General features: G+C 38.9%; 1 protein-coding gene across 5 annotated transcripts in view; it reads right to left on the reverse strand.

Moving 5' to 3' along the window:
• LOC131426643 (palmitoyltransferase ZDHHC8) overlaps nucleotides 1–27,589 on the reverse strand; it is a 37,972-nt gene that overhangs the window by 9,253 nt on the left and 1,130 nt on the right. For 3 of the 5 annotated variants that reach the window (XM_058589504.1, XM_058589505.1, XM_058589506.1), the window contains exons 3-9: nucleotides 19,206–19,327; nucleotides 12,004–12,161; nucleotides 11,767–11,942; nucleotides 11,497–11,691; nucleotides 11,158–11,419; nucleotides 9,896–9,952; nucleotides 2,613–3,073 (exon numbers count right to left, since the gene is read on the reverse strand). In XM_058589504.1, coding sequence (XP_058445487.1) covers nucleotides 2,613–3,073; nucleotides 9,896–9,952; nucleotides 11,158–11,419; nucleotides 11,497–11,691; nucleotides 11,767–11,942; nucleotides 12,004–12,161; nucleotides 19,206–19,327 — 1,431 coding nt within the window. The remainder of the gene's footprint in view (nucleotides 1–2,612; nucleotides 3,074–9,895; nucleotides 9,953–11,157; nucleotides 11,420–11,496; nucleotides 11,692–11,766; nucleotides 11,943–12,003; nucleotides 12,162–19,205; nucleotides 19,328–27,589) is intronic. The other 2 variants (XM_058589508.1, XM_058589507.1) reach the window with 2 other exon arrangements.

Raw genomic sequence — 27,589 nt, forward strand, 5'->3', positions numbered from 1 at the left:
AATTAAAGAGCATAGAATAGTATATTCTACATACTTATAAAAAATGTATTGTAATTTTGGAAAATTGTAGTTCTATGGCTTATGTTCAAAAATGTTTTTTTTTTGGGAATTTTAATTTTCTGAGAATTCAATGAATCGATTGCTCACAAATTTTATGGCAAGATTCCTGAACTTTTCATTTTCGAAATAGTCAATTTTTTAGTAAATTTTCTTTTTCAAGATAATACTAGGATCCGACATTTCATACATTTCTAAGACATCTGGCACCAAAACAAAAAAAAAAAAACAAATACAATTTCAAACTTTAGTCTCATCCACACAAAATCCCAGTCCCGGATAGGGGCTGGGGTCCACTAGGAGATTGATAGTACCTATTAGCTCTCTCCGGACAGTACCAGCCTAGATGCCGTGTGGAATCCGGTGGAAAAAATGAACCATGAATAGATCCACTGGGTTCCTGCTTCCATGTCGTAAAAGGCGACAATTGCAGGAGTTTCTTTTTCCTTTCAGTTATCAGATATTATCATAGTTATCACTTCTGATTACTCTATTTTACCTACTATTACTTTACTTACTATTACCTCTTCTTTCAACCTATCAATTTTCGTCTTCGGAGAAAAGTTTAATTTGGAATGTTTTCTTCTTCCATGTTATTGATTGTCCTTCAAGATTATAAATTGAATGAAAAAAATCAACTATTGCGCAAATCCGTTGATATTACAAAGTTAATAAGAGATAACATATATCGGTATATTGAATACATAGTAAAAAACAGTTGGTATTAATATTTCAAACAATAAATTAAAATTTTTCTCGGTAGCCGGCTGCCCAGATCAACCAATATAACCGATTAATAATTTTAATAAATAGTTGTGATAATAAAGTGGAAATAATAAAGAATCAAGACGCGCGTGAAATCTGTTGACCTTAATTTGGTGATTTAAAATGATTTTATAACAACTGTTTAGAATATGTCAATGCAATGAATCAACTATTTTGTCTAAATCCTATTCACTTGTTTATTTTGTATCACATAATCTCATTTATAAAAAATAGGTAAGTTTTTATTCTTTACGTGATAGTATTGCAAATTTTTCTTCAGTTTCCTCGAACAAGAGCTGTGTATCAAGACTTGCCGGGACTTCAATATAGGATATTGTTGAAACGTTCACTCGGGATGTCAGTTCGTTTAGTGGTGCTTTCGAGCATCTTGAAAACGGAACATACTGAGTCGCGCGCGAATAATACCAATACTGAAATTTTTACTAACAAATATCCTTCTCCCGTGACACTTGTGGAGTGCGCAGTAGTATATACGGCCTCTAGTAACAACAAGTGTTGGACTAACATCCCTTCCCATTCCTTAGACGATCTACATTCAGGCCTGGCCGGCACCGGTACTGATCAATGATTTCTGGGATTTACCAGTCCCAGGTTGGATCATCTAGAAACTCCCTGTACAATTTCAGCTAATCCCGATCAGTAACAGAGTAGCAACCAGGGGTGGTCGCTCAAGCTCTACACAAAATCCCAGTCCCGGAGTTTATTGAATTATTCGATTTGAATTCAAACCGATAGATGATCGTACAATAACCTGCTATTCCGTGTTGTTGCTAGTTGTTGACAGTACACTCCAATACTAGAATGAGCCGGGCATGGCATATGAGGAAAGCACAGGTCCCTTTCGGAATGTCGCCTAAATCGTTCCGGAACGAAGAACAGTGACAATGGCAATGGCAGATAGAGCGAATGACGAGAAGGTTCCGGAATGACGAAGGACGGTTTTCCGAACACGACCGTAATTCTAGCGTACTACCATCCTAACTAACTACTTCAAAATAACACAAACATACAAAGAAAGAAAAAAAACACAGCACAAGAAATCGTTTGCCCAAAAAGAACAAATACAGAGAGCGGGACACAAACGCTATAATCAGAGTTACCGGCGGCGAGAACCCGGGCGACGTTCGTTGACGGCAACTTTCTTTGACATGATAATAATTGGCAGGGTTCTGATAACCGGTCAACGAGAACCAGTTAAATTGCAGCTCATCTTAATTGCTTTTCTCGAAAAATAAAAACGGTTGTCTTTTCGAACAGCCGGAGAAAGCCTCGGTGGATGTCACAGGTGTCGTCATGAAACCGTACGCGATTTGTCGTTTCAATTGTATAAAAGATAAACACACGTAACACTGGGACTTGAGTTCGTATGTTCGACCGATACGGAATATTCCAGGGTGGGTTCAGCTTTGTACGATTTGTGTAGATGTGAATGAACGATGACGTTAGGTCAGCTAAAGACTGAACAAAACGTAACTTAGCCTATTGTCAAAGATAGAACTATATTGTGGTTCGATTTACGTCCACCTGGGTAACGTGTTGCGCATCGACATTGCAAGAAACGGCAATAAATTGTTTTTAGTAGAATCAAGAGAAAAAGAGAAAAAAAAGAAGCAACGAAAACTTTAGTAATAATTGAAAATAAAATACCGGAAACTGGATTCTTGGATGCATGATTTTGAAAAGGATATCGAAATTCTTTGTTTCAATCAACCAGGAAGATAGACTGGAAATGAATGCAAAACTAAAGTGTAGCAGAATAAGTCACCTACCTTCTGACAGGACTAGACATCGCCAGAGGAGTGGCCACACCGAGCGCTTTGATTCGTTGCTGCATGGTCGGTGTCGCCGAAGTACCTCGTGGCATACCTTGCTGATTTTGCTGTTGCTGTTGTTGTTGTTGTTGTTGCTGAATGGTGATCATTGGTGGGGGCTGATCCGGTGATAGACCCTCTGGTGTGAAGCTACGGGACGGATCCAATCCACGCTGACGGGGATGAGGACTGTGCCGTGGGTGGTACATTCGTATGTGTCGTGGCGAATCTCCGCCACCGTTGTTGCCTCCTTGTCCCTGGCCACCGCCCATATTGATTCCTCCGTTACCATCCATCGGTGGTAGGAAGAAATTACTCTTGGATCCATGCCGCTGCAGCGGTGGGGTCGGTTCGCAATCCCGACTCTGGGAAGCTTGCGGTTCCATGTCAATGTCGGAACACTCCCGACCAGGTGATAGCTGTGGAAAGTGAAAGGAACACTGGTGAGAAGTTGGACTTTTATTCTTAGATGGGACAGCACGGATCTATTTTCCATTTTATTCGGACGCAAGTTGTACGATTATCACAGAAACAAAAATTTATATTTACAGATATATACTTTCAAATCATTCTACATATATACAAGGCATTCTCGTACGTAAAAAAAAGAACAAAACTAAGCCACCATTCACAATTCAACGCGCTACGCGAGCTCATCTAAATGGTTTGGATTAAGCTTCGGGATTTGTGGAGCATCATGTTTGGTGTAAGCGAAAAAGCTATCATCGGAACTGCAATCGTCTTCGTGGTGGCTGACGCCATGACTACTTGTCGATGATCCCGGAACCAGCTGAAACGTAAGCTGATGCCGACCGAGGCGACTGATCCTATGGAGCGCACCCAACTGGGCGGCACCATTGTGAATCGCCAGGTCCAAGCTGTCGTAGCTACTTCCGGTCGGAAGGGTCGTAAAGGACGAACTCGAAAGTGCCGACGAAAGAAATCGTAAATCTAAGGGAAGGACTTGTTCGGATGCTTCTTGTGTTGGCTTCGAAATCTGAAAGCAAAGTTGAGGTGAGGGGATTTTACGGATTTTGGATCAAGGATTGAGGAACGAACGGATTCTACTCTACAGTAGTAGCAGCAGCAGCAGATTTTTACCACACTAATTGTGGAGGAGGTCAGGGCAGGCTCACAATTCTAAGCCAGGTAAACTTACCTGTTCGGGTATTTACCGGTACGGTACGAAAAATTTATACTCTCAAACAAGTTATAAGGATAAATAAGCACAAGCGACGTAGGATAAGCACTAGTTGCTACATACGAGGAACATAAACTAGGAAGCGCGGGTTCAAACGGATTGAAATTGAAATAGATTCTTTCAATTGTTAGCATACGGGGTACTGAAGAACTAACATCCCAGTCTTAATAGGGGCCCTTACACGAGTCATTTAATTGTAAAAAATCTACGGATTTCTGTCTTTTGTATGGATCTACGGACGAACCATTCAACATTCTCCAGAATTCAATATATTCCACCTTCTTTCAACTAACTCGTTTATTCTGCACCCTCCTTTTTGGTATCCTGCATTTATCTCTCCAAACTGAGTAGTTGTTGACGAGTGTGTGAAATTGTTGATGTTCCCACCTTCAAATCAACCATAATATGTTTTTTGTTTTTGTCGAAAACTACAATTTGTTCTTCCTGATTGTTATATTTCTTTACATATTGTAGGTTCAAAACGTTATGAACAAAGGTTCAAAGATTTTGGGGAGAAGGAACTCCCTTGGCTTAAAAAATATAAACAAAAAGTACGGAAAAAGGAGGATTAAAAGATCTGAAAAATCACGCAAACAAACAGTGTCACAAATAGGACGCCCTTAAAACATTTCTTAAACCCTCCGCAAAAATATCTAATTTTCTGGCATCAGAAAATAAAAACATCGATGCCTGCATAAGATTATGCCTGTATGCTGTGGATAGAAATATATCTTGAAAGATAGATATATATCTTGTAGAGCCATTGGTTCCATTTCTAAAAACAACATTTCCGGATTCTCAAATTGTTTCTTCATTGAAAATGGGTCACACGAAAGCTACAAAAATCATTGTAGCTGTAACAGGAGAAACTCAAAAAGAACGGCTCATCAGAATTATACGAAAATCTTTCTTCAGTATCATCGTTGACGAGTCTACTGAAAAAATCTGTGAAAATCTCTGCGGAAAATTGAAAATCTGTGAAACACAGATTAATCAGTGAACCTGGCATCCCTGGTTATAGGTGGTTGCCAGGCGCGTACACAGGGGGGGGGGGGGGGGTTTAGGGGTTCAAACCCCCCCCCCGAAACAAAAAATTATAACCCATAGGAAACATTGTGATATAAATTGTACATGTGTTGATTTATCACCATGTTCTAAACCCCCCCCCCCGAAAATTTTCTCTGGCTACGCGCCTGGTGGTTGCCATTCACAATTCTGTTCAAATGTCACACCAATGTTTGCAAATCAAAATCTAATGTCGTTTTCGCTTGAAGCAAAAATCAACCCATGTAGAACAGATATTAGCCTGTTTCATATGTGATCTCAGGACGACGCTGCTATATCCAAACAATGCGGGTGCAAGAAATTACGAAACGAAAATTTGTTGCATGAGAAACCTGTACCTCATCAAGTTAGTTACGGTCACTATTCGAAATGGTCGGCTTAAGGGTCCCGAAACCCAACCCAAATCAGTACCCGGCGGGTTAAGGATTCGGCGAACATATTTACCAACGCCATCTGGAAGACTCTCATACTATATTCAATTCACCGGCCACTGCCGATCGCCAGCTGATAGCTGGATTTTCGAGAATCCGCGACCCCGATACGACATTTCCTAATGATACTATTCTAGTCAGGTCCGTACCCAGGATTTCGTTTTGGGAGGGGCCTGCAGATAATGTTAATGTTACTGTGCGCTTTTTAGCGGCGTTTTTAACAAAAAAAAACTATCATTAACTGAGGGGACGGGTATAGCGTGATGGGATAGTCGATGCCTTTCACGCAGCCCGCCTGGGTTCGATTCCCAACCCCGCACATAATAGGGTCAGAAAGATTTTCTGGTCCGAAGAGGCGAATGACCTAAGATGTTAAAGCCTCTATAATTGAAACAAAAAAAAAATATCATTAACTAGCTGACCCGTCGAACTTCGTCTCGCTTGAAATTATTATTTTAAATTTATCTTTCCTGACAGCAGAATTGTCAAACGGTAATGCTTCTTTCCATTATTTCACTGATTATTTAGCCTAAAATAAACGAATTACGAGGAATTCGTATCCAACACATTAACTTCGGCCCGAAAAAGAAATATGATACAAAATTATTGTGAACATGTTAAAAGATTTTGTTACGGAGAAATTAAGTGAATGCACCGATCGCCATCTTATCCTTTGAGTCAGTGCATTGAACAGAAATTGTAGATCTCTCTTATGGGGCAATTTACCATTTCAGGAAAACAGCCATTGTTGCAAAACGCAAAAGTAGTTTTCTTAGCTGTCTTCGAGCAGAAATTTAAAACAGAAATATCAATTTGTTTGGCCATTTTTTTTCTGAATAAACTGATGTTTTCTTCGATTCATCAAGCAATAGTGGATAAAACTGCCATTGCGTTTTTCAACAATGGCTGTTTCCCGGAGATTGTTTGTAGACCCTTAAACTAATTGTTTCGACATATGAGATGCACGGTGGAGCAGAGATGACTTGAATACTTGATACTTAAAATTTTAAGCTCAAATTATCATTTTATTAAATATTGCACCCATTAACTGCGTATATTAATTGTATCAATAGTCATCTCATTAGTTGAGTCACCTCATCATTTTACTTAGTACTCGATCTACAATTAAGGAATGGCGTTGAGTTCGGTCTTGAGAGTCAATATCAGAAAGAATCACACTGAAGTCTTTTTATATGCGAATTTACGCACCGCATAAAAAAACCGCATAACTCTGAAACTTCGCGTAAAAAAACGCATAACTCTTTAAATTCGCATAGAAAAAGTCGCGTAAAAAACCGCATAAAAAAGACCGCATGAAAAAAGACCCAGTGTATATGAAAAAAATGTGCAATTTTTCTGTTCTAGCGGAGTGAATATGAGGAGTGATTATACCAGTATTCTTCTTATCGTTCAAGCCAATGCATAAAACAGTAGCAGTAATGGTTTTTGAATGCCACGATTTCTCTTCCAGATATGGTATTCACGATTTGCATTTGGTAATTGGTCAAGTAATACAAAGGTCGAAAAATTTAATGATTTGGCATAAGCAGCTTACAAATGTCATGATGATAAGCAGCCTAAGCATCCTGTATGGATTACCCTTAAAAATTTAGTCGAAGCGGCTGCAAAATGCTAGAAAAATCTCTTTATTTGATCTCATTATTTCAGCAGCAAAATCCTGTCATTAATTCGTTGAAAAATCGTTCTATATTTTGATATGTTCAACTCACAATAGTCAACATTATTTATCCAACTGATCACATTGTACACAATGCAACCACTGGTAAACGATGGCAGAACTTTTGACCCTGCTTACGATATAGCAAGAACAGTCAAATGCGTTTCACCAGTCATTTGGCAAGCAATGATTGTAATGCCCTATTCAGTACTTGTTTCAAAATAACGAATCACGTGCATGTAAAATCTCGACCCAAAACTACTCGTTGCGCGTCAAACAATTTTCCAGCGATCTAGTATTCTTTTCTTCAACGGCGAAATACAGAGCATCTTCTTGCGTGCCAAACATCAATCGTAGATCTAGCAATCATTGGCGATTTTTTTCAACGGGAAATTCCATTGTCCATACGAAACAACTTTATGGATTTTTCACACTTTTCCGGAAAGGTTTCCTAATTTTTCTGATGTACGAACCCGATGGGGGTTGCCATTTTAGTCGCCAGTGTCAAAGACCTTCTAAATGTCCATTTCTACAGCACAAAAATCCACACGATTTTTGATAGATTTTGAGAAGTGTTTCGAGATAGCTCCCTTACTTCGATTCGTGGATAACGGAAAACATCTTCTAAACTTGGAAGTCATATTAGTTGATGGCCATACAAACTTCCGGAAGTAATGGTCTAAAATTCCAAAATGAAACTCACATCGATATCTCAGAGATAACTTGAGATTTGGGAACGGATAATAGTTCGAGGAAACCAAATCAGATGAACAAAGTGGATGGACAAGTAATTGGAACTCTAAACCGTTGATTTTGACCATGGTAGCGATGCTCATGTGTTTCATGTAAGCGCTTTCACAGCGAGTTCGGTCTTCAATCGCTCCATTAATGCACGCTAAAGACTGTCCCAGAAAGGACGAAACCAAAAACCGCTGCCATTTCGCAATGGTTCAGAATCTGTCAATTTTTATGGCTGCGTCCTGTTGTTTACACTCTTCTCTAACCACTTGTGCAGTTGTTTATTCGTTTTCATAAGTTTGTTTCGAAATGCGTGGACTTTCAGCAGAACAACGTCGAAAAATTGTGTACAAAATAATGAACAGAACGCGCACTGTCACTGAGAAAGATAGCAAAAATGGAAGGAGTAAGTGAAAAAGCCGTGCGAAATGCAATCAGGAATTTCGGAGAGGATAACACCTTTGAGGATCAACCGAAAACGGGTCGAAAAAAAGGTCCTGCTAACCCTCAGTTGGATAAACGTTTACTGAAGGCGTTCGAGCAAAAGAAGGAGGTTTCAGTTCGGGATGTGGCCAAAAAAGTGGGCACTTCGAAGTCAAATTTTCTTCGTGCTAAAGAACGTTTGAATCTTCGAACCTATAAGAAGCAGAAACAACCAAAACGTAGTCCGAAACAAGAAGCAACGATCAGGCCGAGGGTTCGAAAGCTGTACAATACGATTCTTGCTGGAAATTTGAAATGCATAATCATGGACGACGAAACCTACGTGAAACTCGATTACATATCCTTGTCGGGACCACAATATTATACGATGCGAGAAGGGCAAGTGTTAAACCAGTCCGAGACATCGATTGAAGTCGAAAAATTTGGTAAGAAAGCTATGGTCTGGCAAGCAATTTGTAGCTGCGGTAAGATATCGAAACCCTTCATCACCACTGCTTCAATGAACAGCGAAATATACATCAAGGAATGTTTACAAAAACGAATTCTACCCATGATTCGAAGCCACAAGGATCCTGTTGTCTTCTGGTTAGATCTTGCTTCTTGCCACTACTCGAAATCAACGGTAGAATGGTATACTACCAAAAATGTCACTTTCGTCCCAAAAGACATGAATCCACCGAATTGCCCACAACTTCGACCAATTGAGAAATTTTGGGCATTAACGAAGGCACATCTTAGGAAACATGTCTCGGCAGCCGAAACCAGTCAACAGTTCGAAAAAGATTGGAAAAAAAATGTCAAAACTTGTCGCCAAGAAGTCTGTACGGAATTTAATGAGTAACGTTCGCAAGAAGGTGGCTAAGTAGCAAATGTTGAGAATAATATTCTGTTGTTGTAGTCTAATATTATCAGTATATCGAATAAAATTTGAATATCTAACACTTGTGAATTATTTACAGCGAAATCAAAGTGCGTCCATACTTTCTGGAACAGTCTTTACAGGCCTGACTTAATTCATTCACACAGCAATAGAAACCTTTTTACCTTACTTGAACAACGACTTTATGTTTGGTGCTCTACGTGTATTTGCGGAGGTAGAATTCACTTTTTGATTTTTTTCCTGGATACTTTATAGTTGAGCGCCATTTTTCTAATCATCGGAAAAATCATTCGCACCCACTTCACAGTTCCTTTCCGTACCATCAGAAAAATAATCAGAAGTCACGGCAAGGTACAAATCTCCAAATAACCAGGTGAACGTCTCACTTGAGCCAACAAGTTCTGATTTAATCAGCGAAGCAAGATAGCCATCAGTACAAGGGCTGTCATAATGAACTGCACTGTGAATGAATATCGTTCCAATACCGGCGGGCGTGGTATACAGCAGACAAAATGGCTACTTAAAATGCAACCGTAAAGCGGGAAATTTCCAATATTTTCGTTTTTTTTTGGTGTTTTATTTGAATTTCGATCACGCAAAAAATGCATTTCGCATCACTGTAAAAAAGGTACTTTGCAGGCGGTTCGGCACATGCAACGAAAAGCGTTTTTGTTTCGGACAGGGTGGAATGGACAATCACAACACAGTTAACAGAACCTCACAAGGCCAACACCAAGCTATTTGTTTTTTTTTGTTAAATTGCCAAACCAATGAAAATATGAAAAGTTAGTTTGCTATCGTTACCTCCTTCTCGAGGAACATTTTTCTAGAGTTCAAAAATGATTCGAGAGAGCATGAGAGCTATACAGAGATACAAGGTATAGATATATATATTTATAAGGTTTTGAGATGTTCAAAAATAAAATTTTAGTGAGCCAATCAGCAAACCAAATGTGAAACAGTAAAACAAAACTTAAAACTTGTGTAAAACAAAACAAAAATATTCTACATACTAAGAAAATGATTTGATTTAGAAAATAATTTTTATTTGTTTGTTCATTGAATTCTGTCGTACAAAACCGCATGCAAAATGTGCACACGACGTAGATTAGTTAAATTGTTTGTTTGTAAGTGCGTTAGCAGTATAAAGATCTGGAGATATGTGCAAAAAGAAACCACACGGAAACTGGTGAACGACGAACGACACAGAGAAACAGAGACAAAGAAGTTACTACACGTCACGTTCAGAATGGAGATGTTAATGAATCGAAAGTGTAAATCTTATTAGGAAACAAAATGAAAAAAAAATTGACTGGGTTTAAAAAAACATTTATTTCCTTACTGAGACGCAGTATCACTCTTAGAGAAATTAAATAAAACAACAAACAAATTCAGTACAGCCGCGACGAAGAGTTACTTTCTAAAACATATACAATTTTCGTCTGTTACAGAACAGAATTCGACATCGAACTGAGATGTGTTTTCACTTTATAACCGAGGGTCGAATCCGTCGAGTTACATAGATTACTTGTTAGACGTTACGAATATTATCTGTTAAGTTAGGTTATATAGGCAGGCCGTGTGATGTAGAAGCTTCTGCTCTGTTTCCCCTGCGGGACTCGTCTCTGTTCATGGAGCGAGTTGGGTGCGCTCATGTTTCTGTTTGTTTGTGTGTGTGTATTTGTTTCACTGAGCAGAACGAACAAAAAGCAGTTTTCTCTGCGTGCTTTTTTAGCGATGCGGCGTAAGTCGTTTGCAGGATTGGTTTCGTTACACGAGTTTCTGGTTTTGTACATGTTTTTTTTGTGTCTTTACTCGAAGGGGGGAATTTTTTGAGTAAGTACTCTAAGTTACGGATCGCTCTGTCAACTACAAAAACCAAAACAGAAGAGAGAAAGAAAAGTGTGAACAAACCAAATAAACTATAAATAATTGTACTCTTAAAGGAAATAATAGTTAATAAGTTAGAACGAAAGTGAAACAGCAACGGAAAATAAAACGGAAGAAAATAGGCATTCAATGGAAAACAAGCGCAATTTAAAGGGAAGATAACAAATTCTACGCACCTTACTGTAATGGCTGGATCCAACCGTACGAATACCGTGACCATTGCCATGATCCATATAGGTTTTTACCTGCGTGTGACGACTATTATCATAGATGCCGCTGCCACCAGAACCAGTGCCACTTAGGGCTTGCTGTTGGGAATTGAGATGCCGACTGGAATTATTTCCGCCACCTCCAGGACCACCATCGTTCGTGATGGTACTGATAGATTGGTTTTCCTTGTTGGAACGACGTGCAACGTATTTCTGCGGTTTTAACAAACTGAAAAACAAAAACACAAACGTTATCACATGCAACAATGGTATGCGGGGTGACAGAAATCATAATCGACTACAAACCTCGGATACTGCGGTCCGCACTGAGCGTAGCAGCAGTTTTTCCAGCATCCACGTGAAAATGGGTTGTAGCCGCCTTTAAATTTGCCCGTTACCTGCTCGTTGGTCGTTCGCCCTCGTGACACCAGAACCATGTGAAATCCCGTCAAACCAAAGATCGGAATCGCTAGCAGGGTGACAATTGCCATAAGAACCATTCTGGAATAGAAAGCAGAGAATTGTAGTGAGTTCCCATGCGTGCATCAGCGATTGCTTCACGAGTGTCAGACTTACGCCACAATTGGTTCCACCTCGGTTAGCTTATCCTTTTCCTTCTGCAACACGTAGATTAGCGAGAGGGCAAATATGCTCATCATGTGAATGGACAGTGAAATCAGGAAGAAGAAAAAGAAACGATAGTTTCGTCGGCCGATACAGTTGTTCACCCACGGACAGTGATGATCGAAGGTCTGCGGAAACGAGAGATTGAAATACGCTCAAAACACAAACCGGATAATCCACTGCACTTACCTCGATACAGTGGTTGCACACGGAACAGTGCGAACAGCGTGGTGGCCGGTAAAATTTGCATGTCACGCACCATTTCATCCGCACCGTGATGCCGTTGATTTCAGCGTTTTTGTACAATGGCGCCCGAAACTCATCTTCGCGGTCTTCGTCAGGTGGAGCTGAAAAATTAGCGAAACAATTAATAATGACGCCTGCATATTGGTCGAATTCATGCGCGAGAGCGTATTGTGAGCTAAGCAGTCAAGGTCGCGGCGCAAACATCCGACAAATGGTAGATCGCAAACGAGAAAATAATTGCTCAAACATGGATATACGATTATCATGCCGAAATGCGCTTCATCGGCGTCGGGTATTCATCGACTGTGAAGCGGATGCTTGATAATGATAACAACAAATTTATTTCATTTCATAAGAAAATTGCATGATTTGTTTACGAAGATTTGAACTGATTTGAAATTGGAACTGGCAATCTGGAAAGGTTGATCAAGTACCAACATATTCAGACTGTCGCCCGAATCATTTTCAACGAGTCAACCTGTTCCCCCGTGTTATGTGACTTTCGGTTAAGAGACAATGACACCATGTACATCGCTTGTCACCTACGACCATCAGTTGGCCTAATGCCAAAATTGCCAGGAAATGTCTGAACATGTAGTCATTCACACCCAAGAATAATGGGTCATCTTCTGCACCTGAACAAATGACAGTAATAAGGAGTGTATCGAAAATAAGCTATCCACAAATTTTTCTTTCAAATTATGATAAAAACGACATTTTATTCAAACTAAAAAAATGATCCTTTATTGTTCGAGGGGAAACTTGAGCATAATGAAAACCAGATGGAATTTAAGTTATTCCTTCACGAATTTTTGAACTTTAGATCGAACGCTTTTCATCAAGTTCCGGACAAGTGTTGCTTCGCATTTTTTGGAAGCTTGAGCCAAAATTTTTTTGATCTCCTGCATGTTCCCAGCTGCATTACCAGTCTTATTGAAGACCCTCTTCACGATTGCCCAGTAACGTTCGATGGTCGAAGTTGGGGGCGATTTGGTGGATTGATATTTTTCTCAACGAAATTTATACCCTTTTCCGCAAGCCAATCGAGAGTGGTTTTGGCATAGTGACCTGACGCTAAATCCGGCCAAAACAGTGGAGGTGTACTATGCTCCTTATATAAAGGCAGCAGTCTCTTCTGGAGACACTCAGATCGATAGATTTCTGCATTTTTAGTTCCGGTAGTGAAAAAAATGGTTGACTTCAAACCACAGGAACGTATTGCTTGCCATACCAGTACCTTTCGACCGAATTTCTCCACTTGAATCGACCTGTCCGCATCGCTCACATCCTCCCCAATGACGGCAGTAAAGTATTGTGGACCTGAAAGGGTTTTTGAGTCTCATCGTCCATCAAAACGCATGTATCCGGACACTGCAAAAGACGCGAATACAATTTTCCGGGCCCTTGTTGCTGTTCGCTTCTACTGTTTTACACTTTGTATCGATATTTTCTGGTTCTTGTAGGTCTTTAGGTGATTTCGCCTCTTGATACGCTGGGTCATTCCGACACTCGTTCCTGCTTTTTTGGCCAAATCACGTAATGACATTAATTTGTTCTTTATGATTAGAGATACCACTTTCTGATCCAGTTTCGGATTTTCTGCCTCTTCCTGGTAGCTCATCCAAAGAATAGTGTTCCTCAAACTTATTACAGGGTCCGGCACTCGAAGTGTAACCAATTAAAAAGGCCATAAATTCAGTTTGGAAAATTACTTATACTCAATTCAAAGTACAAAATGTGTAAAAATAATACAAAATTCAGAATCAATTCACTTTTGCTCGATATGACCACTTTTTGCCTTGACTATGGCCTTGAGACGGTCAAAAAACGAATCGCAAGCTGCCCGAATGTGACTTGCAGGTATTTTGGCCCACTCGCGGACAATAACTTTTTTCAGCGCCTCGAGACTGGTGTATCTTTTTGTTCGGACTTTGCTCTCCAAAATGGCCCAAAGAGAATAATCCATTGGATTCGCATCTGGTGAATTCGAGAGCCATTGTGTGAACGTGATGAAGTTCGGAACGTTGTTTTTCAGCCATTCTTGGTTCACTCGAGCTTTGTGAGACGGTGCCGAGTCCTGCTGAAACGTCCATGGTCTGCCACCGAAATGTTTGTCTGCCCACGGCTTCAAAGCAACCTCCAGAATACTTTCCCGATAATATGTCGCATTTACCTTGACGCCAGGCTCGAAGGTCTGAAGTTGGTTACACTTCGAGTGCCGGACCCTGTATTGATGGTTTGAACGCTGGCATTATTAATAATGGTTTAAGCACCTCGCCAATTTTCGCATAGTGATACCACATGTGTCCAGAACGTTAATTTTCACTTTCTTTTCAATACGCGACATTTTGAAAACGAAGAATTTCAACCGCACAAACAAGTAAACAAACGAAAGCTGACAGCCAAACGCACTGCATGCTATGATCTGAGCATAAAAAACCATCACAAATACATGCGTACAACACAAACGTATGTGGATAGCTTATTTTCAATACACTCCTGAAGTCAGAAAATCCCAGCAATGATGTTTCCGCCGACAACTGCGATGGCTAGCTTATGGACGATGGTGTGAATAGTGAAGCATTGTTTCATTCGCTGGGTAGCAATGGGAGTGCCCCAAGGAAAAAAATCTTAACAATATCAAGCTATGAATAAAATGTTGTGTTTGTGCACACGACCACGTTAAGCCAACGGTAAGGATCGCGATCGAAAACGATATTCTCGGTAGAAGCAACCTTTTGAGCGTGGATTCGAGTGAAGCTTGACACAGTGTAGGAAAACAAACAGCCAATTGGCCAACTTTTTCGTTCCCCCTTCCCTGTCTCTTCGCCATCTCGATGGCAACTAATTAGATCTCTATCGTTTTCAGACATTTTGTTCCCACATCCCCTTTTTACCCCGTTTCCACAATATTTACTTTTTTTTCATTCTCTTCCGCAACATCACCATCATCGTCCACGGAAGACCGCTCCAGTCGAAAACCAGCATGCGGGCCACCCGCCGGGCCTTCGTAGCCTGGGGGTGTTTCCCGCGGACCCACACGGACCGAAGGATGCGGCCAACATGGACATTCGCTAACACTATATGGAAGACCCTCAGGCAATATTCAATTCATTGGCCACAGCCGATCGGCAACCGAAAGCTGAATTGTCGAGAATCCGCTACCCCGATACTACATTACATAATGATACTATTCTAGTTTTAAGTTAGTCATAATTAAGATTAGTAAATACCCTTGGCATCTTAAGCAGTGTGCCTAAAAATTATATTATAATATTGAATAAAAAAACAAACAGCCAAACAGCCAAATCGGACCACATAACAGAATAGTGTGGTCAAAATTCGTGCTCGGAAACTATATGACCAGGCGCTGACCAAGTTCGACGGGTGTCTTCTGATGAGCCCAACCCTTCTGATAACCCCACGTTGGGCGCCAAATGTTACCGATTATCTGGTGCGGCTCTCTTAGCCCTCGAGGATGCTCTTCGAAACCCGGAGGGGGACCAACGGCAGCCGACTGGGTGGGTATAAAAAAAACCTTTTTTAGGTCCTCGAGTTCCAGGGTCGTTTGAGGAGGTTGTGGGGAGGTTTTCGGATCTTGTTACTATATGTACTCGGAGGTTAGCATTACATTTCTATTACTCACTCACAGCCTTTTGGGCGATGTTAACTTTGTTGGTGGATATTGAACTACGGTAATGCGACGAGAAAGTGATTGCCGGGGGGTGGATGATCGTGGAGATGGCGTTCACAGCGATGGATTCGTCCGGGGTCGGGAGCACTCCCACAGCGTGGTTTCTCTTTAAAACCGGGGGTCTGTAAACCCTGTCGTCATTGGCGAGCAGCAGATTGGATTGGCGAAAATAACTTTAATCGGGATCTGCGACAACATCCTCCTTTACGAGTTAGTCGTGACCACGCAATGAATAATCACGGCGAGGGCTCTCTTTTTTCCTATCCTTGACGCTTAACCAAACCCGTTACGGTCCGGGGATCGGGGCCTTCTGCCTGTCTAGCCGTCCCTATCGTGCACTTCGAGCATTAAAGAACAGAATGGCTTACTGATTCCGACCAAGCTTTCGCCTCCACAATCTAGACACAAAAGAGCGTTTTTCTGTTTCTTAGGTTCCAGCAACCTATCAATCTCACTTTCACACCGTTCCTCCTAACAGCATCCGGTACATCTCTGCCATCGAGCTGTCATAATGATCGAAAGCCATCTATTGGCAATATCCATTTCACGTTCCACTTTAATGAAACCGCGAGCCAGCGAATAGGGTTATAAAACCTCACCCGGGACACCAGTCATACTAAAACATTGAAAATCGCAATCCTATTTTCTCGCCTTCGATGAATACAATAGTAACCCTTTCTGGTTACAACGATGAAACCTATGTCAAGGCTGACTTCGGGCAAATCCCAGGTCAAAAATTTTACTTGGCAACGGCTCGGGGGGATGTTGCAGCCAAATTTAAATTTGTTTTTGCCGACAAATTTGCAAGAGGGGGGGCATTTGTAGCTGTGGCAACAAAACGAAAGTTTTCGTTACAAATAAGACAATGATATCGGAACTATACCAAAAAGAGTGTCTCCAAAAACGAATTTTGCCGTTCATTTGATCTCACGACCATCCCGTCATGTTTTGGTCAGATTTGACAAGCTGTCATTACAGCAAAGTCGTTCAAGAATGGTATGCAGAGGAAGGGGTCCAGTTTGTTCCGAAAACCCTTAACCCACCTAACTGCCCCCAGTTCCGCCCTATTGAGAAATACTGGGCAATCATGAAGAGGAGGCTCAAGGCAAAGGGAAAGGTTGTCAAAGACATCAATCAGATGACGACCTGGTGGAATAAGATATATACCGGCAATCCCACCGTGTATTTCCCACAGCAGTACTGTTGGCAACAGTACACACAAGAAATAAAGAAAATGACGAAAATTTAACAAATTCGCTTCGAGTCTTATTGAAATTCTTCTAATATTGTTTTATTTTTATTTTTATGTATGGAGCAAGGGAAAAACCCGATGGAGATGAAATTTGGTAATCTCTCTCTCCAGCAGGCATAAAACCTTCTCATTATTTGTATCAACAGATTACAATGATCCAACAGATACATTTGGACTTATTACTAACAATTAAATCTATAACATTATAACTAATTGATGACGCCAAGCCTTACATGGCAGTAATAGTACTCTTGCTTAAAAAGTGAGTGAGAAGAAAAGAGTGGGAATAGTATACAAGGGTTGGTGGAGAAGGTGGTAGACGAGCGTGGGCTAGCAACTGTGTTAGAATCGGCATGAAGATCTAATTAGTGGCCAAAAAGATGGTGGAAGGCAGAGAAAACGACTGGTTTAGAATCAGCATGTAGATCTAATTAGTGATCAAAGAATGCATGGTGGAAGACAGAGAGAAAGAAGAAAAGACGACCGGGTTAATTTCGGCGAGCGAATCTAGTTAGTTTCCAATGGAGAATGGTGGAGAGGAGTGGGGGTTGAACGAAAATACAATAATGTATGTATGCGTAGCAGGGAAAAGCCAACTGGAGTTGAGAGAACGAAATAACAGAGCATTTTGAGGTGTTTAATGCCATTCTGTTTATTTGACACCAATTGGCGAATGAATCAAGCTCGATTGTAGAAATACTGTGTCTTCTTGAGATTCAACCTGGTTATATAGCTTGAAATCGTCAGCAAAGGACAGCTTACAGCATTTCAGCAAAAAATTGAAATCATTATGGTATAGTAAAACTATAAATGGTCCCAAATGACTGCCCTGGGGTACTCCAGAGCTAACGGCGAAGGGTGTCGTCGAGCAGTTTCCAATTTTTACAGACATTTTGCGGCCAGTTAAATATGAATGGAGCCAGTTCAGTAAGGATCCATTTAAAACAAAGCCTTCGAGCTTAGCTACTTTTATTTGATGATTTATCTTGTCGAAGGCTGCGGAGAAATCTGTATAGATTGCGTTAACTGTGATAAAATCCAGGACAATAATTTCGAGCAACTTGGAAAATGCGCATAATGCCGCAATCCCACGATAATTGGAAGCGTCAGACTTATTTCCTTTCTTGAATACTGGAAAGATATATGAACTCTTCCAAATATCAGGAAACGTTCCTGAGGTGAGTGATGAGTTGAATAGCAGTGAGAGTGGGACTAAAAGGCTTCTCGAACACTTTTTTAGCACTATTGAAGGAATACCATCTGTCCCAGTGTTCGAAGATGACTTCAGCTTGACGCACGCTAACTCAATCATAGAAGTCGATATGATAGGGTGAGGGCCGATAGGAGAGCGGTGCGGAACATTGTTGATTGCTTCAGAGATTTTATGATTAGATAGAGTTTCGTCGGAGAAAACACTGCTGAAGTGTTTCCGGAAGAGATTGCATATATCATGTTGCGTTGATGATTGGACATCTCCTAGAAACATGTGAGTTGACTCTTTTCTCTGTTCGTTTACGTGATTCCAGAAGCTAGTGATTATTATATAATATTTTGGTCAGTCGTTTGTAGCGGTTATTGAGGTGCAGATAATAAGATCGCAGCTGGTATGAGAGACGATTTGTACACTTTTTCAATGCCGATCGCTTGGCTCGTTTATAGCGTATAGTTTTGAGCCTCAAAATCAGATTTTTTGGAAATTTTTCAATTTTTAAAGCATCCCTGTATAAGAGAATAGTTTTCGAGAACCAATTACGGCTTCACAAAGTAAAAATTAAAAATTTCAAGCATACTTAGTTGTTATAAATCTAATTACGAAAAGTTAAGTGCTTTTTGTTTTTCGAAAGTCGATCCAGTTTTTGAATAATTGGTCAAATTTACAACGCGCGCATTCCACTGAGTTTCACCTTAAATACAATAAGAGATATTCAAGATCAAAAACTTATCACCCTCCCAGACGGTATATTATTAAAAGGTACACCTTAGTACAGTAAGACTTCCGGAGTCCTTCCACTCTCAAAAAATGGGTGTCTACTTGGTTTGCGTAATGAAGTTCAATAATGATAGTGATATTGAGCTGCTATCTCGTCGAACACGAATCATAGGGATAGCATATTTAAACTGTCTGTCGGAATACTTTCTTTTCTCGTGATGTGTCTGATGACAGCCTCATTCACAACCGAACAAAGATGGAAAACTTACCTTTCGGAATGACACCGGGATCCATGAAAGTGGCCAACGTAAAGTTGGCGATGACGAAGAACGTGATGACGGCTTGATATGCCGGCACCCATGGGTGTCGATGTATGTAAAACTGACGGCATCTATAACGAAAAAAAAAACACAAACAGGAAGGCATGAGAAAAGTTACATTGCGTTGATTTATGAAACAAGAGCAATGAACACGTCATGTAGATGAGTGGAGGTACGAGGGTTTTGCACGATAGCAGTGAGTGACAAGTTTATATAGTTTTTCCCATGTTCTTCTGTTTGCGAAGAGGTCATTATGCTGCGCTACCGGAGTCGTTGACGTCGCAGATACAGATTGCATTGCGCTTTCTCAGATATAAAACGAATCACAATCCGTGTGAGATATAGGGTAAAGACTAGACTCGCTCTAGTTTGTGCAACTTTTCCCTGTACTGTTCACCTTGCCCTACTCGATGGAAACAGCATACCGTGCGAGACGAAGCGAACATCTTCGCTCAAGCGTGCCCGCGGCTTGTCAGAATTAGTTTTAGTAGTCCTACCACTCCATCGTCAAGGCAATTTAAAAATCATGACTGACGTCTAATAACAGAACGCATACATACAAAAACACCGCACCTGTTGTCGTCAGCCTGACCAATGCCTTGTCGGCTGGGTGACTGCGGGTGTGTGCATTTCAATTCCACTGTCCGTGTCAAGGCTAGCTATGGCTAATGTTGAAACCCCAACAGTGCAAGGTGCGAACGATGGACACAGGTAGCAAAAGCTACTCCTCGCTTACTATGATCGCAGTCGGTAATTAATCGCGTGCATAAATTTTGGGAAACAAACCAGTCTAGAAACCACATCCGTGAGAGGTCCTCATCATTAAAAAAAAAAGAGAGATGCGTTGCCAAAAGATACTCATTAGCATACTCGTTCTAGTGGGAGGGATTTAATATGACGAAACAACCGTGCGAAACGGGAAAATTATGGATGGCGAAGCACAACCCTGATAGGTAGATTCGCTACTGCATGCTCTGTTTATTAGCCAGACTTATCGGTTGATACTCAACTTCTCAAACGGAACAACTACTTGAAGGCAAAACATCAATAGAATCAACTAGTTCCTGTACATCATAAGCGAGTAAGGTGTACTATTTTGACAGATATTATGTAACAGAGACTAAATTTACTTAGCCAAACCTAACGAAACAGTAGACAAAGTAAAACATTGAAAACAGATAGGCTGAGTAGGCGAACCCCGTCTTGCTATTCGATAGCGTTGCAATGAAAGTAGGGAAACTTTGGTCGCCCGATTTGAAAACGTGTTACAATATTCTTGAAGCAATGACTAGGTGTTGGTGCGTAAGGGGCCAGTTTGTGACGGTCAATGCCGGATGCCGTTGGGAGTATAACGACGGCCGACCCCTCTCGCGGTTTCCAATTTGTGGCTTTTATGTTAAAGTGTCCTCCAATCAAGTACTGTTTGCGTTGAATAGTTATTTTTAGATTAGCGAATGCTATAAGACAGGCGCGTAGCCAGAGAAAATTTTCGGGGGGGGGGGGGGGGTTTTAGAACATGGTGATAAATCAACACATGTACAATTTATATCACAATGTTTCCCATGGGTTATAATTTTTTGTTTCGGGGGGGGTTTGAACCCCTAAAACCCTCCCCTGTGTACGCGTCTGCTATAAGAACTAATTAATTAGTCATGAATGGGGTAATCGCAAAAGGTTGATAGGAACATCAATTTGTAAAATTTGTATCCTCAATTTTCATCATCTAGGGGTTTTTGGTAACCGGTTTGTGCCAATTTGTTTTTCAATTTTTGTTGCGTCCTTTTCTAAGTTCATATGAAATGAATGACAATCAAATTCAACACCACTTGAAAAAATATTTTAAAAATTGAGTAACAAATCCTAAACATCCGTAACTAATTAACAACAAATTATTCACCTATCTGCGTTATCATCGGCGATAGCTGCTATGCTAAGCTCATGTAATGTTCATATTTTTGCAGTACCATCACGTTCACTCGTTGAAGCTTACGGGGAACATGCTTTATCGACTACGACTTGCAAACGTTGATTTAAACGATTTGCTATACCCGTCCCGATAAGGACCAAAAAGTGTCCTGTACTACGAGTTTCTCAAACCAGAAGATACTGTAAATACTAATCGCTACGGACAGCAAATGATGAAAATTAATCAAGAATTATTCAAAAACGACCAGAATGCTCAGCAAGACACGAGAAAATCATTTTGCAGCACGGCAAATCAGATGGGAACTGTTGCCCAACCCACCATTCTCCCTAGGCTGGACCCGTTACGACTATCATTTGTTTTCATCGATGCCTCGCGGATCTGCTGGAGCAGCAATTCACTTGTGATGAAGATGTGGATAAATGGCTTCACGATTGAATCGCTCCAAAAGGCGAACAGTTTATTCGACTTTAGGTTCGTGGAATATTGGTGGAAAGATGGAAGCAACTACTTTGAATAAATTATCTTGAAACTATCACTTACAATCAGAATGTATTTCTATTCAGAAAATTCCGCATTATTAACTGGCAAAGCTGGAATAGGGTAACAGTACCCCTCTTATCGCCGAAGCGAAGATGTTTTAATCCGCAATATAACGTTGTGATTCATACTAATAAAATGATTATTGGTACAATAACCCCATCGTTGTGTAACTGGTAAACGCAAAACTGTAGTCTGGAGGCAATTGCAATATATATTTTTTTGTTTTTCAATATAGGAAAATTATTTCATGGAAATTAACAAATTTAAAAAAAAATTGTATATCTACAAAAGTTTTAAAATCTTAACGATATCCAGGAACTAGCTAACTATCGAAGATTTTATTTTATACCAATTAAACTCGATAACACCTATAGTTTTAATAGTGAAACAATTTTGTATTACTAAAAATTATGAAAATTATTATTTATTTTCACCAAAATTCTAAAATCGTAGGAGGCTTTGACATTCCCGGAATATTTACTGCTAACATCTTAACATATTTTTGTTCACCAATCTATTGAAGTTAGCACCAGCTGATATTGATGGAGAGAAACTATTTCCTAGTTATTAAATAGAAATCAAAAATTTAATACTTTCACAGAAATTTTAAAATTGTATTAGCTTGAGGCACACAGATGGAATTCTAAGCAAACATCTAAATATTTTGGCATTAAAAATGCCTTACTCTTCACTATACGGGGCCGGGTGTCAATTAAAAGTTTCAAAAATAGCCGCGTAACCTTTTTGTGTCATAATTTTGAACGTTAATAACTCGGTCATTTGTTGATGTATTGTTATAATTTAACAATTAATCGATTCGGAAACTTTTAACTTAAACATGTATGACCACGTCGTTTCACTATTTCAATAGCATACTATTGAAAAAATGGTTGGAATCGACCTATGTTTTCATCCACCAATCCCTGCTGTACAAAATGACGTCAACTTCTTGTTCGGCATAGGAGGCTTTGCGTCATGCATAACAAACACCGCATCGTTCTGCGTAGTATGAAGAGAAATCTATAAATATAGGCTGCACAATATTTCTTTGCCTAGTTGATGTTTGACTGCGAATGAAACAAGTAGCTCGTCCAGTGAGCTGATGACTGGATTGTATATGCGTTTACTTGCTGGATTGTCGCTTTTGCATTATGTGTTGGTGAAATTTCCTGCTGTCTGTACAACACCGCTTCGTGTTCGCTTGAATATCTTATATATCATCTAGCTATTGAAGAACCGAATCAGCGTGGTTATCGGTTCTTTTGAAATATCCCATGTATTTAGCAAATTGTTGGTCGATTTTGCCATTAAAAATGCCTTACACTTCGCTTCCCGAGGCTGGGTGTCAAATTAAAACATGCAAAACTAATCGCGTAACATTTTTCTGCCATAATTTTGAACGCTCATACCTCAGTCATTTGTTGATGGATTCATATAATTCAACAACCAATCGATTCGGACACATTTAACTTAAACTTATGAGATAACGTCATTTGAATATTTCGATTGCATTCCATTGAAAAATTTATTTGAATTGAGTATTTTATTTTGGTTATCTGGTAACTATCGGGCTAATTTAGTATTAACGGCAATAGATCTAATTCGGATCTAATTTGCAGCGCTTGTTCCTCGATGATTTGTTAATGGATTTTAATCATTTAAATGATTCCAAAGCTTCAATATTGTAAGCTTAAAAATGTTTTAATTTGTCAACGGATCGGTTTGCATACTTAAATATCCATTCCCATACGAACAAAACGGTGGCGCGAAAATGGATTCAGTATAAAGTTGTGTTATGATGATAATCATAGATACTTCTTCTTCATTATATGTGACTGAACAAGTCGTTGTCCCCCCCAGGAATTAAGCACTTCAAAAGATTCAAAATTAAATTCTGAAACTTATCTAAAAGCGGCCTTCTCGGTTTGGTAGTATAAATGAGTTCCACAGGCTCACATATACAGTACAATTAGATGCAATATCATATAGTATCAAAGATAAACTAAAGGTAAGTTTACTTGCGATTTTACATGATCAAAATTGAATATAATTAATTATCAAGAAAGAATCTAATTGTCAATTTTATCATTCGCTAACAATCTAAGCGCCTCAACTAGAGCAAATTTGTAATTAGTCAGTTGAAAAATTTTTAGTTTAGTGTATCATCATCATTATCATCTTTATTTTTGTATTTATTATGAAGACCCTAGAAACGTTCCATTTTTAATGTTATTGTGCTCGGTCGTGTCTTGAATACAACCCTCTAATTTTTTGCTATCGATCGATTGCAGTGAGCAACTGATAAAATAATCAGATATTTGCTGCCAAATCTCAAACGTGTTAGAAGTGTTCGGAGCTTAACGAAAGATGTAAAATAAACATCTATGAAATTTTGTATTATAATCAATTGACTTTTAAATTTACAGATAGAAATAATTGCAATTTATAGTAGTATTCCTAATTCCATATTTTAACAGAAATTTTCGAATCTTGTACTCGGGACTTAGCGAGAAATGGAAAGCCAACATCCAAACATTTTTGATCTCTAACCAACTAGATTTAGAATATATTCGAAACTATCTGATTTTTTGAGAGTTTTAGTAAATTTAAAATTCTTACACTTTACAAAGTTTAGCTAGTACTGAGTTCAATCGATGAGTACCCAAAATTTGATACATACAACTCCGAATTCTTTAAAAATTATAAAACTTCTTTGAAAATATTGAATTTTTGAGATTTTGTAGCAAATATAATTTCACTTATCGCCAACTTCAATCGATCGATAGTAAAAATGATTAGATGTTGGCTCTAAATTTCATACTTTTTTAAAAATGTCTGTGAAAATATCAGGTTTTTTTAGTAAATAAGTAATAATTTTCTTTCAAATTTAGCTGCAACTAACTTCAATCGATTGGTGAACCAAAATGTTTCAGATTTGAGCTTTGAACATCTCGGAAATGTGAAAAAACTTTGTTTTGTGAAAATATCGATTTTTAGAGATTTTTAGTAAATACTAAATTATTCCATTCTACAAAGTTTAGCTGATACCAAACCTAGTACAAGTTGTCGAGCATTTAATATATTTTTTTAGCAAATTTGAAATAATAAAATTACTGGGAATTCAAAAGTTCTAAAATTTTTGTAAAAATATCAGTTTTGGGAGATATTTTGAACAAAAACTTAAAACATTAATGTTTATTTCTTGTAGCTAGCATCAAATGCAATCTATTAGTATCATTAATGCTAGATATTTTCATAGAAAATCAGTAGAAAATGAAATGACGACAATATAACGATGTTAAAAGACGGTACTTCAACAAATTGTGGTTGTAAAATGAGAATGCCGGGCAATAAAAATACAATAACAAAATCTAATACACATTTTTTTCAATAAGCGTTGAATTTCAATTCCATATACTTATATAGCCTGAAAATGTTGACTTCATAAGCATGGTATTCCAACGCCTAATATGCAACCACAAGTCAGGTCATGTTAGTCTGACAATAATGTTTCGTAATGACTTCTTTTAATATCAGTTCAAATTAGTTTCAAATTATAAGAAGAAATGTCATCGCTTTGAATTTCAGGATATGCCACAAATGCGAAGTTTTCCATTATTTATACCCGGACTTTTGATTACGATAGTAATCTGAACTTTTACTATCTATATGTAATTGAAGGATATCACAATTCAATTATTTTGTGAAGAAATTATAGCTCAAATGTTCAGAAAAATTTTAAAATCAGGCAACTAACGGCTAAGACATGGTCACACAAAGTAAGTGTTCCCACTTTTTTTTAAACGACTCTGGTTTACAATTTTCCGTTTGTTTTTAATAACCATAAGTAGATTTCACTCTCAATGAATTTACCTTTCTAATGGTGATAAAACTTTTTATATCGGTCAGAAACTAGCTAAGACATAGTCAGTCAAAATTCGCGATCCCACTTTTCATGGTACCCTTGGTAGTCCGCGTAACTTTACAGCGTTTTTTGGTATTCGAAGTGCTAAGAATACTATAAAAATTCGATTGAAACTTAAAATACTGAGTTTGTCATCGCAAATGCAGATCGAATATATGTAGAATTGGTTTGTGTATCCAAAAAAATTGCCAGCTTTTCTCGGAAAAGTTCTCAAGTGTGTTCTCCAGTGAATGTGTATCTCCGCTGTAAATAGAATACTGCATGATCAAATAAACTCTATCGATATTTCCGGTTCACAAGGAAGGCAATAAAACAGACATGAACGTTTATCTTGGCATCACTTGTACAAGCGCTATCCCAAAGCTGTTCTAGAAAAAAATTATGTGACCAACGACTTGTCAAACGTTTTACAGGCGGAAGTAATCTTTTCGATCAAGTGTAACATCACTTGTATAATTGCATATCACGGAAGTCGTCGTCTTGTTGTTAAAATTGACGATTATGATTTTTTTCTTTCTACATATACTAGTCCACAACGAAGCCATCTTGCCCCTTTTATTTTCTTGCTGTACTTTAATGGTGTGCATTTGTGTCTGGATGTACCGCGGATATCTTCCGAAGGTGACCTAATGATCTTGCAGATTGATGCTAAATGAATCACCTGTCCGTAAACCCAGACAAATGCTCGACCATAACGTTTACGAATGCTTTTTACCTTCAAATAATATTTTGAAGGATTCAAAATTCGAGATAAGGATGGCCAACCACTTTACAGACTCTCCCCAAAAATACCTTTCTTCGGACGGCTCCACTCCGTAGAAACTGTTGATTAAACAAGATTATTATTGGTTTTCAAAGATGGTTAACCGTTTTTTTTTTTCTGAGATTTGACTTCAACTTATCACACAGTACAACAAAATATACCAACAAACAGTATATAAATAAATTGTTGTTCAGAAAAATGACGTTAGTGTCAGTTGAATCCTAGACCATGTTCCGTATTCGAATAAAACCCTGATGTACGTTCCTCTGGGATTTTTTTCAAATTTCGAAATATATGATATTTCGGTCGATAGAGAAGAGTGAAGGATTTTTTTCGCTGGTTCATCCAAGAATCAGTTTGCTTCAGATAACAATTGTACTTCAAGTACAGACATACTCTGCATTGTCTGCTATAGTGAAAATGTAAACAGGCAAATAAAAAATACCTTGAGCACGGCATAAAAACCGCAACATTATCCAATCAGGCGAAACCGTGCTTTTAATTGAACTAATCTGAGTGCTACGGAACACAACTCAGAAGGCAACCCAATTAAACAGAAGAACTCCATAAATGTTCATAACTCCAAAGGCATACTGAAATATCTGTTCACCAAATTTTCTTCTATTACTTGTCAGATAATATTCCAAATGGCCTAGGTTACGACTTAAAATTATGGGCTAACAGAACCTAAAAGACTGTTACATTAAATCTTTTAGATACTGGATTTGATTTGAGACGTTAGATCAGTTGAAGCAAGATGCCGAAGGAAGTCATTGATGAACACAATATTCAAAGCTGTACTACGAGCATGATTTTTAAAGGATCATAATCGTTCTTCACAAATCTTACACACTTTTTGAGTTGACCACATAACAGTGGAAGAAGATTTAATACTTTTGCTTTCAGGTTGAACCATAATTTATTAATGTATTCCTTGCCATGTCTTCAAAAATGTTACTGGCTATGTTAACATAACATTTTTCACATAAAACAACTCGCAATCATAATCAGTGAGCTGAACTAAATCTAGATATCACTTCAGTTTTTTTTATCATTGCGATAGCTTACTCATTGAGTAAGCTATCGCAAAAGACCAAATCCAAAGAGCTGAAATCGACTATGGCACAACATATATCACGATAAGATTCAAGATTCTGTTCGATAGACTTTTTAGGTCA

The sequence above is a fragment of the Malaya genurostris genome, chromosome 1 (genome assembly GCF_030247185.1).
Source record: "Malaya genurostris strain Urasoe2022 chromosome 1, Malgen_1.1, whole genome shotgun sequence".
Classification (NCBI taxonomy): domain Eukaryota; kingdom Metazoa; phylum Arthropoda; class Insecta; order Diptera; family Culicidae; genus Malaya; species Malaya genurostris.